This window comes from Dermacentor variabilis, chromosome 8 (assembly GCF_050947875.1).
Source record: "Dermacentor variabilis isolate Ectoservices chromosome 8, ASM5094787v1, whole genome shotgun sequence".
NCBI classification, from domain to species: domain Eukaryota; kingdom Metazoa; phylum Arthropoda; class Arachnida; order Ixodida; family Ixodidae; genus Dermacentor; species Dermacentor variabilis.
In genome coordinates this window covers 7,490,001-7,506,382 of record NC_134575.1, presented here as the reverse complement: position 1 = coordinate 7,506,382, position 16,382 = coordinate 7,490,001, and the positions used below count along the sequence as shown (strand labels likewise).

Below are 16,382 nucleotides of genomic sequence, written 5' to 3'. Positions count from 1 at the left end.
GTGTCATCCGCCACTGGCGCTGTATACCTTGCCAACCCGAGCTCCGCGTCATTCGGGTATAGCCACAGTGCGGCGGATTTGCATGTTCTTTTCTTGCGGCATATGGAGAGAGTAAAGCTGAGCACGAGCGGGTGACCTGACGGCGGCAGCAGAAGGGACGTATGTATATGCACGGACGGACAGGCATAGCGAACCCAGTTGCGAGCTCTTAATTTCTACCGCAGTTGCACCTTTCGTGCACGGTAGATAAGCGTCAGGGCCACCGGTTTCTATAGCCGCGTTACAAGCGCAACCGAAGGTTATTTTGCGTGAATAAGCGTATACTTACGATGAAAGCGATTAAAGCTGTTGAGTCAGCTTTCGTGGGCAAGTGTGCTGAAAAGTGTGAGCAAGCCTCAAGATGGATTCTGGCTCATTATGGTTTGCTTCCATTCGATGACTTTCTTTATACCTTTCTCACTATTGGACGTGTATACGTCGAACAAAGGCACGTAAGATATCGCAGGGGTCGGATATTTGCTAAACGCGCGACCGCTTTTTCTGATCCCACCTCTATAGCCTGCACGCACAAGCAGTTCTGCATAGTTCTGCACGCATATTCTGTCTCGCTAAACTGCGCACAGTTTAGCGAGACAGAATATGCCTGTTCGTTTGCATAGCAGTATAAAACACCGGGAGTTGGTGCCCAATGCTGGCAAAAAAAAAAAAGTGAAAACAAAAGGTGCGCCATATACCCTTACTGTAATGCTAATAAACCCCCCGGCAAGATATGTTCGCTTCTACCAGCGATGGTGTAATAGCCCTCGGCGGGCTCGTGTATTGTTCCGAAGGACAGCGGGGGCGTGGGCTATTTGTAACACTTGCCCGTCCGCGGCGTATACGCGAGGGCATCGATTCGTCGTTTGCTGCAGCGCGACCCTGTCTTGCCTGGGGCACTGCGCAGGGCTCAATGCTAATCCCGTTCTCATTTGCATGCGCTGAAACGGGCATGTCTGGAGTGAGGTGTGCGCAGGCAGGCAGGCAGGCAGGCAGGCAGGCTGTTCACCGTTTCTCTTTCACGGTGCAGCGTTCTAGAAGGTGTGTGTATAGGCGGTGTCGGCAAGTGACTGCGCCGTTGAGTCGCGCGTAAGGGGGACTCGCAATTTGCCAGAGTATTGGCCACACTATCCCTTCCGGGCGTCGTTGATGCGCTAACCATTCAGGAGATTCGGTCGCGTGTCAGCGACCTCGCGCTGTTTTTACGACAGGTGCGGCTGCCGCACCGATGCACGCTTTTGGCGAGGCACTCGAGAGCTGATGGCTTCCGAAGTCGCCCCTGGGTCCTTGTCTGCTGCCGTCGTTGTTTGCCTTTACTTCATTTTTTTTGCTGTTTATTTCGAGGAAATAGGTTCGTAATTTAGCCGTAATGGCTACTTAATCTATGCGCTTCGCGTACACCGAAGTCGTTAGGGCTGTGATGCCGATGATAAACAGAATGATATGTTGCTGCTGAGGAGGAAACTGCAGACCTCGGCTGCCTGTCTCCAGATGGCGGCAGATGAAAGCGTTGCGCCGAGCCAACCAAGATACGTGGCCGCTTATAGCCTCAAAAGTAGTTGCTGAGGCGGCAGAACACGCGCAGTGGCCTGTCGAAGGACTGTAGCAAGTCTGAGCACGATTACTTTAATGCTAGCTGGTCGCAAAAAGCGTTCGCGGGCTTTTATTGCGCTTTTTCGGTTTCTTTTCTGACGTGAGCTGGGAGCTCGCGAAAAAATTTCACCGGGTATATTTTCATGCCTGTACCCTTTGCCCAGTGTAGGGTAGCAAATCGGACGCGCGTCTGGTGAACCTCCCTGCCTTTCCTCTCTTCTTTTTCTCTCTCTATCTCTCGCACCGGGTAAACAATTTTCTTTCTCTGAAAACTACGCCGTCTTTTTCTAATCTGTAGTCGTCACTGTTCACCCAGCAGAGCGTTTGTTAGAGGCTCCGTGTGCATTAAAAAAAAAAAAAAAGGCGCGTGGGAAGGCTAGATATTATGATCCATCATGACACTCAATTCTATGCAATAATGATTGACCTCTTTATTGCCTTCGAATCGTCCTTTGCGATTAGGGTCCCAACAATTTAACGGATTCTTACCCGTAATATCGCTGTATTCAAGACCGCCACTAAAGTATCGCGTTGCGTCCATTGCAAAGTACGATAGTTCTAAAGATGTCGCCTTCCCGCTTGTTTACTTGTTTTTAATTAGAGCGTCAGTTGGGAGCTCAGTCACAAGGGTCGCCTACAAAACGTGCTGTCCCCGAAAGAAGGGCTGCCCATCTATGTCCGCACCAGGAACGTCCGTTGCGAACAGTGTTTTCTGTGGTATTCAAACGAGACAGAAGTTTACGGGAAGGTAGAAGCTTGAAGTGATCAACAGTCGTTGAACAAGGAATGTCGATGTGCCCATCCGTTTCGACAAAGGGATTTGTCTCGCTCCGTGTTCACTGGAGTGCGCTAAGAGAGTGACGTTAACCGCAATACACGGGCATCAGTTGAGAGGAACGTTAAGTACGCTTCAATAATCAAAGTGACGCAGTGTTTACGCACTTTGTGACTCGCGTGTTCAGAATTTAAATTTGCGTGCGTGAAGCTTGCACTAGCGAATAAAATGGAAGCAAAATGCGTTAAGCATGATGCCTGGTATACGCGAGCGTCTCCTTGTCGTTGGCGATTCGTTATTTATTTATAGGTTTGGGATAATTATGCGAAACAGCGGAAGTAGCACGTGCTGAATTGTAACCCCAGGTTTCTTGATATCGCGCATTATTGTTTGTTAGTTTCTACTTTTTCCCGTTTATGAGCCCCGAAATATCGGGAGTTCGTCCACAGAAGAGCCTTGGCTATACCAAAATCTAAGCTATAAAATTAGATTAATGAAAAGCAAGACAGAGTTGGAACAAGTCTATAACGAAACAACGATTAGGCCAATCTAGACGCTCTTTGTTTTCGTGCTGTTCGTTGTTGCTTTTCACTCGCACGTCTAAGAACACAACTACGTTATTTCCGTTTTTTTTTAATTCTTTCTCATTCCCGTACGTCGGAGCTCATCACTATATACCTACCGGCCCTCTCGAGTCCTTCTCGTGTGTGCATTCCCTCAGTGTCGCTGTCTGTTGTGAGATATGATGCTTCCAGAAAAAAAAGAATAATAAAAGAAAAACGTGGTTTTTTGTAACTCGCCAGGACGAACCATGCTCCCTTCCGTACTTCGCAGACAACGCTGCGGAAGCTATGTAGAAGTAGAAGTCTCTCTCGACGCGTTTCGCGCTGCAGTTGTTTTTGACCTGCGATGCCTCCCGTATGCAACTACAGCTCGTGGACCTAAGGTGACGTCAAGTCACGTACCGCCTGCGCACGTTCGTACTTCCAGTAATGCGACGTAGCAACGTTTTGGTCGCGAGCGCGCGACCGGTGCGCCGTGGCCGGAGAATCGCCGATCGCTCGCAGAATCGTGTCGGTCCGCTCGTTCGGCGGTAAACATCTGCGACGCCTTCCTTGCGATGAATACGTCACAATTTGCCACAGAAAAGTAGGAGACAAAGTTACGAAGCTTTATTTCATAGTCGGCGCGCTATTTTCTGGCCGCGAACGCGAGCAGCGAGACAAGTGTTTCCGTCCTTCGTATATAGCCGATATTTAGCGTCGCCTGCTGTATTCGCGCGCAGGTCGAGCCACACCAAGCTCGGCCCTCCGAGTCGTGATTTCGGGAAACGCGGCTGCACACGTGCGCGCCTTCAAATCCGCGCCGAGGGTCGGAACATCGTGTTTACCAACATCGCGAACCCCCCAATTCACTCCCCTCCCCCGGCACATGAGGCGGCGCGGCTGCCGCCGTCGACCAGCTGCTTTATCGGCGTCCTGCACGCGCGTGCCTGCTCTCATTCCCACGCCGCAGCTGCGCGGCGCTCGACCTCGTCGTCGCGCTCGCCCCCCCGGCGCAGCTGCGCACGTTGCCGTCCGCCCATGCCGGGCACAGTTACGCGTCCTACAGATGCCCGTTTCTTCATTTGATCGTATCGCGAATTTCGCGCTTCCTCTATATATGCATCTTTAATCGGCTGTATACGCCTGCGTTTCCTTTATGCGACGCGCGCTTTACGTTTCGCTTATGGTCAGTTATTGTCGCCAAGCAGACGATAATAGCCGGTAGAGATAGCATACGGGCTATATACAAGCGTGACCCGAAAGAAATAGCGTCGTGACCACTGCGCACGCGCCCGATACGAGAGGAGCTTTGGTTTTGCGTAGTCCAAACTTGACCGAAATTCTTGTTCTAATTATTTTTATTTGTATTTTGTTCATTCATCTTCAAAGCAAATTTATATTTTCCGTACAAGTAATACGCGGGAGGAGCGCTGCTTCCAACTGCTCTAGTTACGCGCTACACTATACCCACTTTGACCGGAAAGTTTTGTGTGAACACGGCTGCGCCCATCAAAGTGGCGGCTCCAGCCTAGCAACAAATCTTATTTTTAAATCTGACCTTACTTATTTAAAAGTTACTCTTAGCGTTCGTGAAAAACGAATCATCATGTAGGCTATCGCTTTCATCTCGTTTAAATTACAAAGACTGAACTATAGATCGCCGCACTTTTCTAAATCGGTTGTCTAAAGCGGCAAGGTTTTTGGCTGGCGTATCTGGGCTGCCTTGGCCGATAACTGCAGGCAAGTTAGCCACACAGACCTAAGCGCAATAGATTATTCGCTGTTAATTTATTACCACTCAAAGTTCTATATTAAAAGCAACGACGTACGGTTGTCGAAGGCACTTATTTTGTGCGATCTTCTATATCGTAGCCTCGATTTGTAGCCGTAATGCCGCAGCACACGGAAAAAGCAAACCGCCAGTGACAAAACTGTCGCGATACCTTATTAAAAATTCAAAACTTCTGCTGTTTTGTGTGCCCCCAAAGCCGCCGTACGCAAATCACTTTAGGGTCCCGAATACTGATACTGCTCGCGTATATTGTCCTACTGGTCATAACTGCTCTTGATCCGCTACCGGTGCTGAGAGGTACAGGAAATTCTTACGATCTTGCCCACGTTCTGAGAACCCATACGACGCAACAGCATCTGCCGTCGCGCAGGAGATCTGCAAGCGGCCTTGGTCGCCATCTCATTTGCATAAGGATGTGCACAAGCGCGTCGTTGAATGCGAAAGCTAGGTCTGTCTATGCGGGAGAATACAGTGGGCAAGTTCGCAGCGGAATGGACCAAAAGGAAAGAGCAACACATCACGACTCCGAATGACTGGCCGAACATCGACGATGTCGCAACCGCATTGCCTGGTCGAGCGCGTTTGGGATGACGAAAGAAAATGCGTGCAATGACGCACTTTGAAGAAACAACGGAGGCTGAAATAGGTCTGAACGTTTCTCGTGGACCAGGCGTGGCTTAGGGACGTTAAAAACTCGTAAATCAATCAAACAAGGAGGAGGAGGAGGAAATAAAGAGAGAAGGCAGGGATGTTAGCCAGAAATGCGTCTGGTTGGCTCTGGGAGACGGGAAAGAGGGAATAGAAAGAGAGAGGGAGGGGAGGGAGAGGAAAGCCGTGGTGAGCTCGTGCACGCACGCGGAGTGCCCGAGCGAGTCAACAGGCCGGTCGCCCTCAAGAAAGACAAAAGTGCCTTCACAGCTTTGTGGGCCGACGAACGATGGGGACGGTATACAAATAGCACCTGCACAAATGGCCGATCGTCGAGTCGTCGCAATGCGATAATGTTTGTCTTTCCGACTGAAGTCGATGACAATGGCGCAATAAATGTTCGATGTTCTCTTCCACGCCGCAGACGTCACATGCTGCACTGTCGGTCATTCCAATCAAATTAGTGCACGCCTTCGTGAAAGCCACTCTCAACCACAGCTGGTATAGAAGCGATGCCTCACGTCGGTGAAGCCCGGGTGGAGGACGGAGTTAGAGCGAAGGGTTCAGTTTGTACAACCTGGTGCGCCTTATATTTGCGGTGTTCCACTCTGTTAATGAGAGCTTGCGTGCCAGGTGACGAAGCTGCCTTGCAGCGTCTGTCCTGGAAAGAGGAACGGAAACGCTGTTGTTGTTGTTGATGGGACTCTCGGGCAGCTTTGTCTGCTCGATCATTTCCACTGATCCCCCAAATGGCCAGGTAGCCACTGGAAAATAATGTGATGCTCTTTCTGTTTGACGTCGTCATGAAGTTTGACGATTTCGTATGTTAGCTGTTTGTTCGTAAGCTCCACGTCTGAGAATTGATTGCATGCTGTGCAAAGCCGGTCTCGAGTCGGAAAATACGGCCCATGTGCCAGAACTCTCTGTGTCAATAAATTGAAGCGCACTGTGCAGAGCCGTGAGTTCTGCAGCTGCGCACGTCGTGACATGTGACGTCCTGAATCGCAACAAACACAGCACCCCCAGAACTGGTCGATGTGATCGATCCGTCACTATAAAACAGGGAGGGAAGCACGGAAAGAAATGCGTGCCTCAACGAGAGCTGTTGCGCTTCTTTAAACCTTTGAGCAGTCGGAAGCGACGACGCGTCACCCGGACGCGTCCTGCAGGCATAGGCTGGATTAGGGTTACCACCAACAGGGGGATTTGATCGCGGGACTTCGTGCTTAGCGAGTTCTTTCTTTTTCTGTTTCTGCCTGTTCCATGACGACGACAGCGGCCGACAGTCGTCATCACGAAGTCGTTTTCGTTTGTCGCGTTGTCGTTCGGCCACCTCGTCGTTCTCAGCTTCGGCGTCGCCTCAGGGCAAGGAATCCTGTGCCCACCATCGCATCGCTCGCGCTGCAGACAGCGAAGAGCTCGCCGAGGCTGTAATGAAGGGGAGGGGAGGTAAGTGCGTCTATATCGGCACGTCACGCGAGTGAAATGCATCCCACCCAAATGACGCGCCGTTTGCCGCAGTTCGGGCGAGCACGTGGCGCGTAATGTACCGCTAGACTGATGGGTTTATTGGTTCGTTGATTGATTACAAGGGGGCGTCGCTGCTTTGGAGGCGGAATGGGGGTGGGGGGGAGGTGTCATAGGCTTCGCGCTGAGAAGTTTTGCGCAGTGGGCGCGCCACCTTGTCGCTTCCGTTGGAAGGGCGTGGCTGGCAACTTCGACGTCGTGCGGTGACACCGCCGCTGCGTGCTGTCGATCATTCGGTGCGTGTCGGTGTCACTGGGCTGCCACTTTTGCCGTGACCTCCCGTGCGACGCGAGTTAAAGGCACGCGTATTTCCTTTCGGGGCATTAAAAGAGCACCGATCGCGCAATTTAGAGGGCGTAGAAACTTTATACCGCCCTCTTCTCGCACCCAAGTGGATGACACTTAGTAAGAATTGAGGTCGGAAATTTGATACTAAAGTCGTCTGGCAATGCAGGACGCGGCGTCATCGGCGTCACCGCGACAGCGAACAACAGTTCCTCCGTCGTTTCGCTGCAGATTTACAAATTGCAAGCTAGAGACTATAGGGTGCAGCGTGCGTTTCTGTGGTTATGTAGCGCTCGTGTGCCAGCCGCCGCGATCGCGGCAACAGAGCGAGTCGGTGTATTACGACGTCATGAAAAATCCACCTCCCGGGTGCCGAAACTCCTTCGTAAATACTGCAGTAAATAATTTAGCTGTTTGACGCTTGCGAGTGTCTTTTATTTTCTTTCTAAGGGATAGCTTAAACTTAAAAAGAACTAGGCCAGAATTTGAAATTTGCTGTGGGCGTGTTATCATTCTTGGTTTTAACTACAGCGCGCACAAAGCACGAAGGACACGGGAAGTTTTCATGAAAACGGCGCTCGTTTGTTAACTACCCGTGCCTTTTCTGTGCGCTGCAGTTTAATTCAAGAACCTAAAGGCCAGGACACGGCTCTTCAGTATGTGCGAATAGCATACTCAAGACTGCGTCACGGGCGACCTTGCAGGAGTTTGTCAACGTGGAGTTTCTCGTGCCTCGCCTGTCCTTTGCGATTTCGAGCGTATACGCGTGGCGCGATCCCGTATACGCTCGACACAACTCGAGTTTCGTTGGATGTATGCCTTCCAAAGTGGGTGTGTAATGCTATCGCATTAAAAGAAGACGTAAAAAATGAAGGTGATTCATCTTCTACTTGACGTCGATGAAAGACGTAGCCTTTCTGAGTGAGCTGGGGGTAAGGATTGGGTGTGTGAACCATATAATTTATTGCGAAGGCCGCGCTGGAGCTACAACGTTTGATCGACGTCAGGTAGAAGTTGAATTGCCTTCCAAATTTTGTCGTCGTGATCGTCGTTATCATTGTCATTATTGTTATTATTATTATCATCATCATCATAGTCATCACATACCCAGTGACCACAATGGCACTTATAGTTAGGCTTCACAATCTCTGGGATCGGTCCACGAAAGAGGTCAGGGAAACACACTTACCCCATACGGAAAAGTAACTCGCCAAAATATACCTCGTCTTTAAAAGACAAACGCAAAATCTCGCGTCAGTACTCTTCTTATCTCGCATTCGCGTTTTGCCGTTCTCCGTCCGTGCTTTCTTCCGCGTGTGCAGAGGATGAGCAGAGACCGGAACGTAAATATAGAGGCGAACACGTTTGCGCACGCTGGGGCACGTGTGAATTCTGGTGGGTCGCCCAAAATTTATAGTATAATGTAATAAAACACTTAACACTAACCCCCAACGTATCGTTTTTGATACACTAAGCGCGATAGCTCAACATGCTGATTTAACGCGGCGGCAAATTTAACGGAAAGCGCATGGTAGCCTCCTTAATGTACTGGAGCGAATTTTCACTTCTGGTTAATTCAGAAAACCGAGTACATGTAATTACCACATGTACTAATTATAACTCAAATAACATTTTATTGTTTTTTTATACAAATGTGCTCTCCATGAGCAGAAATAATGGTGAACAATTCTTTTTTATGCGGAATTGTGTTATGGCTTTCTGTAGCATTGATCAACCAAGTTGCCGGGAAATTTGGAAGCGCAGGCTGGCGGCACTTATGTGAACGTGATTTTCGGTGTTCTCTCCGCGTGTCATTGAAGGTTATTTTCGTAAACTTACTTGCAGTGAATTCTCAAAGCTACAGTATAGAGGTGTCGAGCTGAAATTGCCACATGTTCCGCTGACACAGTAGCGATAATAGCGGGACCCTTAACGACTGTCTGCTATAATTGCGAGCCCTAAATTAGTTGACAAAGGTGTGAAAAGATTGCATGTGGAGATTATTTATGGTCTTGATATGTTCGCTCTCAGCCGACGTTAGGAGTTAACTGGGAAATCACGTGGTAAAGTTGGAAGCGCTTGCTTCCTATTACTTCACTTCTAAATAACCTACGGCACTATATGAGCGGTTAGAATTGTTCAATAAAACAGAGAGAGAGAGAGAGAGAGAGAGAGAGAGAGAGAGAGAGAGAGAGAGAGAGAGAGAGAAGATGCGATAAAGGGCATTTTCCTTACCTGTTACTATGTTATAAGAGCACCTGTCATTTTTGCGCTGAGCACTTGGTTTGCGCACGCGCTGAGGCTGTTCGCTGAGGTGTTCTTCCCAGAAGAATACCTTAATGTGGGAGTGCGGTGTTTTGTACGTTTTCTCTTGCGCATCGAAGCTTATGACCTCTGTTCCCAGTAAACTACCGTGAACCTCAGCTGAAGTCGTCAACGTGTCTACTAACGCCGTATAAAAAGCCCCACCGCTGTCCTTTGGTTCCGCTTCGTGCCTGAATCATTTTGTCGCGTAGGTGGCTCAAGGTGCACTCTTTGGCTATCTACTGAGAGCACAGAGCGCAGGTTAGCTAGCCCTGTGGTTCAAGTTTGCTAACGGCGAAGAAAACGCTAGAGGCACAAGTCCGATATACATATTGAGAAAGGGTGCAGCTATAGGGCTGAGGAGGAAGCTCTGGCGGCGATGTAGATGTTAGAGTCCTTTTCCAGCTGCAAGAAGGCATTGCGCGTGTTAGTGCGTTAGCGCAGACAAAATATGCACGTGCCTGCTCCCCCCCCCCCCTCTCCTCCCTTTACACGCACATGCCGCTGTAGTTCGAGTGTGTCTGCGCGTGGACCTCGGCAAAGGGGAGGTCGGCGCAGGCATGCGGCGGCGGCTTTGCCGATTCGCGGCTCTGGTGGCGGCGAGATAATTAGGCGCCAGACGGCGGAATGCGGCGCCGCCACCAGCGCACTGTACGCGTCTCCCGCCTCACTGAGACCCGCCACCCGGCTATCGCTGCGGCACTGCTGGAGCGCGCGTGTTTATAACGCCAGTATCTGGGCGAGTGTACACGCATTCACGCGCGCACAGAGCGCGCGCGTATGGCGCTGACGCCGTGTGGCACGCTCGGCTTCGCTTTGAAAGAGAGAGAGAGAGGGAGATAACGCGGCGTGCATTCGGCAGAGCTTGTGCAAGGACTGCTTTGCGTTAAAGCTTAGCACTGCGCCACTAACTGTTACTCCGATCAGAGGTATGACAGGCATAATCAGTTGGAGCAGCTTGCGCCTGTCGTCTTTTTGTCCCTTAAAGGCGGTTTTGTACTAAAGTGTAACTTCGGTTTACATTTGAGGGAACCATCACTCGCAATTTTGGGCGCCAAGTTAACGCTCTTGTGCACCGCCAGATGACGTAGCGCTTCTGCTGGTTGGGTGTCTCCGCGATAGAGTGCACGAGGTGGCACCATGGAATAAACCACCTTTTGGCACACCCGTAGGTGACTGCGCTGCATTAGATCACGGTACATGTAAGATGGTGCGTCCGCGACTCGGATAGAGGAAACGAGACCGTTCTGAAATGCGATGCTCAGTGTCGTTATCATGCGGCGACAACACAAGCGCTACTGTCTGCATGCGTTGAAACCCTATTCTATCAAAGAGAACGGAGACTTGTAATCCAGAAGTACATGTTGCTGGGCTAGTCGGTTCATACTGCCCAGTCGACCATAAATATGATCTATTTGGCGCAAACAAGGAAGGACGGAAGGGAACAAGGGGAGTTCCCTTATTCCCTTCCCTCCTTACTTGCTTGCGTCAAAACGGTTATATTTATGGTCTACTCAGCAGAGCGGAGACTGTTGCATTAGTGAGCCGTCACTATACTGGTGCACATTGCCGAATATGAATTCTTGTCAGCAGATTAATTGTTGGGCCTAGTTTTTAAGTGATTTCAATTCTGCGTGCTCTCAAATGTAATATAAATTCTTGAGCATCCATATTTTTTTATGTGCATGAGTCAGTCAGTGTACACCCGTGAGCAAGAGTATATAGACCAGGCATTGCGCGATAAAGCCGATTCTTTTATCTGTCTGTGAATACTACTTGAAATTGAGGACTGCAGCCGAAACTTCCATGGTATCGCGAACTTTCCAGGGCACTCGTCAATTTCACTTTATGCACATTAATTACGAAGAAGTTCAGTTTTTCCGGCGACCCTCTGGGACGTATGCTTTTGCTGACGGGTGTACGCATTAGTGTGTATTCTTGTGCGTATAGGGCGTGAAATATATATTTGTATATACGTGGTATATATACGTGTACGTATGTCTCCGAAGATTTCTCCGTTGTAAAGACCCGTGCTATGCCTCATATTTGCGCACACTCGGCCAAATGTGTTGTTCGCGTCCTGTGCACGCGATTGTCTGCGGTACCGGTGCGAACGCGTCGCGCGCTTCCGTTGCCACCGCACACGTGGCTCTGTTGCCAGCGCGCGTGCGTGCGTTCCGGCGCAGTGTCGATCGAGGCGCTCGCTCTGTGTCCGGCTGCCCAGTGCTCGTACACAGCGAACGTGCGCTGCTCTGCTCGCAGGTGATGCTGGTGGGCGACTCCGGTGTGGGAAAGACGTGCCTGCTGATCCGCTACAAGGACGGCTCGTTCCTGAGCGGAGCCTACATCTCCACCGTCGGCATGGACTTCAGGGTCAGCACGCGATGGGCAGCAAGACCCGCTTTGCGTCGCTCGCCCTTGGTTTTTCACTGTACATGCGTATTAGCGGTGCCCGTTATATTCGCTAATGGGCGAGTTCCTCATTCCTAGTCCCTAATCATCCGCCGCCGGCACTGAGCGAACAGTGCGCTCAGCTCGTAAGCTGGTTCGCAGCGCTACACTCTGGCGCACATTCAAGTGTTGCTCGGTGACAGAAATACGGTCAATCAATCAATCAATCAATCAATCAATCAATCAATCAATCAATCAATCAATCAATCAATCAATCAATCAATCAATCAATCAATCAATCAATCAATCAATCAATCTTAATTCCAACGTAGGTGTCCTAACGCGAAAAAATAACAACTTTAGTTTGTGCATAGTTTGTGCATAGGCGGTTTTAACTCCTCGCTGGTTACTCGGCCAGTAAGAGGAGCCAGAGAAGGCAGCGATTTCTGCCCGAAGTGCGCTCTCCCGGGCGGTGAGCGTGAGAGACGGGACCTCGCTGGAGCTATACGGCGAGGTGGAGGCGTGTGCCGAGCGGGCATGTTCGCCGCCGTCAGTGGCTTATTTTTTATTGCGCTCTCGGGGGAAAATTTCTTCTCATCCGACCGGTACAACGAAATGAACTTAACCATCCAGTTCCGTCAGTGTTGCGCTTGCTTCGCCGCTTTTTAGCCGAACATTGCGGCGAAGTACTAAAACCGCTCGCCGATAGTGTTTAAGGCGTCCGTTGCACTTGACGAGAAGCGCTCTGGCGGAGCAATATACGACAACTTTAACGAAGCTTTAGGCCCTCCTCATTTGCCGTTCGTGTTTGCTTCGCCAGATATTAGCCAAGCATTGCGGCGAAGAAATCGAAACACTCCGGCTTCGCTAAGCTGACATATCGCGCGCTCCGTCGAGACCACCGCGCTAACATGTTTGGATGCGGAACTCGTATAGGCGAGTACTTTACGATCACCCATCGACTATTATTACATCAGCAGCAGTGAATTACAGCATATAGGTTCTAACGCGGCGAGGTTACGTGCGCTTGCCTTCTGGTCGTTCAATTACATGGCGCAGCCGGTATCTTTTCGCTTTTGTATTTGAGATAAGACCTGTTACAGCGCGCATAAACTTAGCAAAATAATAAGTCGACGAAAAGTGTGCAGAACATGAGTAATACGAATATGCCTTTAAAGAACAAGCTGCGCGTTCGATGTGTTGGATATTTGGCGTATCACTGAAGCGCTCGAAACAACTTCGTTTACGTAGATTTCACGTTATGGAAGAGCGCACCGCGGCACTGGTATATATCTCGGAATTAGCACACTTTCAATGTTCGTTCTAGTGCGTCTTTCAACACGATAGCGTTAAGGGCCCCGTGTCGCAGAAAAATCTGGCGTCGGCGGAGTTGTCCGTGAGCGAAAACTTCCGTGTGTGTGTATATATATATATATATATGCCACGCCTTACTATATGACATGCGGTATATGCGGGTTATATTGCCACACCATTCTATCGCTAAAGTTGTTCATACGTTGTCTTACGTTCTTGACAAAGTTATTCCACGGAATTTTGAGAATGACAGTCCACAAACAAACGTCATGAAACAAAATACCGACAGCGCATGCCTTTTATGTTAAGACTTCCCAGACTTAAATATGAAAGGTGCGAAACAATAATAGAAACGGGAAAACGATGTAATTTCTCTGGCGCGGCTGTGCACAACCTTTGGGATCAGCCCACGCAACAGGCCGCGTTTCTACCAGAAAGCTCGCCTTCGTGCATAGTGTTCGCTGCCAGCGTTTCCCGGCAGACGTTACGCTAACATAAGCTGCAGTTGCCGGGAAGCGTGAGAAGCAGTCGGGTATCTTTGAATGCTGTCGCGTTCCTCTCTTGAAGGCGAAGCTTAAGCGTCCTCAAAATTTTTCATTCGACGGATTGCCGACCACTCGTCATGTTTAATCTTTGGTGTGCTTGGCGAATAAGAGTTGCCGTTTCTACCTTATTGCAACGCCAGCGGTATGTGTGCATTCGCCCGGAGGAATACATACAATTTACGCGCTTCATCTCTGAAGGACGGTTTGCCGGGTGAGTTGGTATTCCATTCTTGAGGCGAGCATCGCGAAGAGACTTCTTAATGCGAAGGCAGGGAAGACGGAACGCAGCACTCACTGCTTCTGAGCTTGGAAGTGAGAGCCAAACAAACAAGGGTTTCGCCGGGCCTCTGCGACGTCTGAAGGAGAAAGTGCGCCCAATCCGCGGAGGGTGCGTCGCCGATAGATTCGCGCCCGTTTCGGGAGGAAGGCCAAAGCCGACGTGAATGATGCGCACCGTGTGTCCATCGCACGACCGCAGCCCGCCAACGGACTGGTAAGTATGTCGACTCTGTATCCTTTTGCGCCAGCAGCCGTGCAAAGTCGTGCCCGGCGGAGTTGGCCTCGAGTTGCAGACCGCGCTTCTTCTGCCCCTCTTTCCGAATGCGCTGCCCTGGAGTATATATCTGCACGTTTTTTTTTTTTCGCCTCAGTTTATTTCTGGCCTTATTTTCTTTAGCGTCCACTGCGTTTTTGTGCCCGTGACGAATGGTCTTCGGATCCGCGGCGGGGACCACGGCACGGGCTTTGCGGCGAGCAGATTACCTCTGCGCTGCGCTTGCAGTAGCAGCTCGGTCGAACCTCGATAATCGATATAGCGGCGGCCGAAGGCGCACAGTGGACACCACAGTTGCGTGTGGACTGTGTGTGTGCGAAGTGCACCACAGCGGCGCTGCTTCCATAGCCTCCAGGGTTCCTCTCTTGCCTGTGTGTGCATGGATGTGCCTTAGGGAAATAGCGTGTCTTTCGCCTCTTTCATTCTTCTCAAGCGCTCGCGGTGTGGAACCATCAGGCGCGCTTGACGCATTTGACGATTTCAGCTAGCAAGGACGACTGCCCGATAAGTGATACGAAGTGGGAAGGGCAGCTTGAGGAACGTGGTCGACGTAAAGGGGGAGGGGGGGGGGCAGTTGAACGGCTGATCGACTGCGCGAAGTTTAAACGCCCGAGATTAGAGTGTTTTATTTGAGCGTCCTTACGGTGCGTTGCGCTCCGAGTTGCCCCGCTAAGCCACAGCGGAGCGGAAGGGGGGGGTGGGGGGCGATTTTCACGTTTTAGTTATGCGTTTAGCGTAGCGGAGTGGACAGATGGATGGATGTTATGAGCGTCCCCTTTGGAACGGGGCGGTGGGTTGCGCGACCAAGCTTTTGCTATTAGACTACCTGATGTCGTGCCTAGGTTAAACACAAGAAAATAAAAACGACGATGAACTCCCACAACCAAATTTTTGATCCCCTATTGTGAACTTTGCTTTTGTATTTCTCCGTTTTTTTGTCGTTTCCCTACTTTTCTTCCACAAATATTCCAATCGCCTCTTACTAATCTCTACTGCGGACATGTTTACTTTTTCCCTGCTCTCGCTGAACCCAAGAGCTTCAAGGAGGCCAGTGGTGCCTAATTCGACCGCTGGGAAGATGTCTTCACATTCTAATAAAAGGCGCTCCATCGTTTCCCTAGTTTTACAGCAGCAAGCACATGCACCTTCCTTCTTATATCTCGCTTTATAGGTGCGTGTTCTAAGGCATCCTGATCTCACTTGGAAAAGTAATGAGCTTCCCTTTGAGTTATCATAAGTTTTTTCTTTCCTGATTTCGTTTTTTCCTCTTAAGTAGTTACTCATGGCAGGTTTCTTTTCCATTGCCGCCACCCATGAGATTCTTTCAGCCTCTCTGACTTTCCGCTTGACGTTCTTTGTTGCTATGTTGCCCACCCTACAGGCCGCATATTTGCTGGTAAGCTTCCTAGTTCTTTTCTTCCACTGTGAGTCCAATGTATATTTCTGTACAAATACCCCAACACTCTACCAGCCCATTTACTTTCTTCCATCTTCCTCAGTCGTTCTTCATAATCAATTTTACTGTGAGCTTCCCTCACTTCATAACTTGTCCAGCCTATATCACCCTGCACAGCTTCATTTGTAGTCTCCCCGTGAGCGCACAATGTGAGGCGTCCCACTGACCTTTGGTTGCCATCGAGTCCTGATTGTGCCCCTGTTTTCACGCAAACAACCGCATTTCCAAAAGTAAGTCCTGGAACCATAACACATTTCCACATACCCCGGAGCACCTCGTGCCTATTGTAACCCCATAGCGCTCTGTTCTTCGTTATGGCTGCATTTTTCTTCCCCTTTATGTTATTTTTTCCTGTTTCCATATATCTGTCGCCTTCGTTTATCCATATACCAAGGTATTTATATGCTCTTACCCGAAATATTTCCCGGCCCTGTATTGCGACTGTCTGTTCGCTGTTTTCATTGAATAACTGATTTTCTAACACTAAATTTCAATCCTAAATTCTTGCCTTCCTGTCCACAGATATTAGCTAGATGTTGCAAATCACTTTGCTTGTTAGCTAGTAACACAATGTCGTCTGCATAAAATAAACCTGGAAGCTGCTGCTCTACTACTGTA

General features: G+C 49.8%; 1 protein-coding gene across 4 annotated transcripts in view; it reads left to right on the top strand.

Annotated features, from left to right (window-relative positions):
* LOC142589564 (ras-related protein Rab-37-like) overlaps positions 1-16,382 on the top strand; it is a 137,002-nt gene that overhangs the window by 34,689 nt on the left and 85,931 nt on the right. For 2 of the 4 annotated variants that reach the window (XM_075701028.1, XM_075701026.1), the window contains one exon: positions 11,768-11,878. The exons of the other annotated variants lie outside the window; for them this stretch is intronic. In XM_075701028.1, the coding sequence (XP_075557143.1) occupies positions 11,768-11,878 (111 nt within the window). The remainder of the gene's footprint in view (positions 1-11,767; positions 11,879-16,382) is intronic. 4 annotated transcript variants of the gene reach the window in all.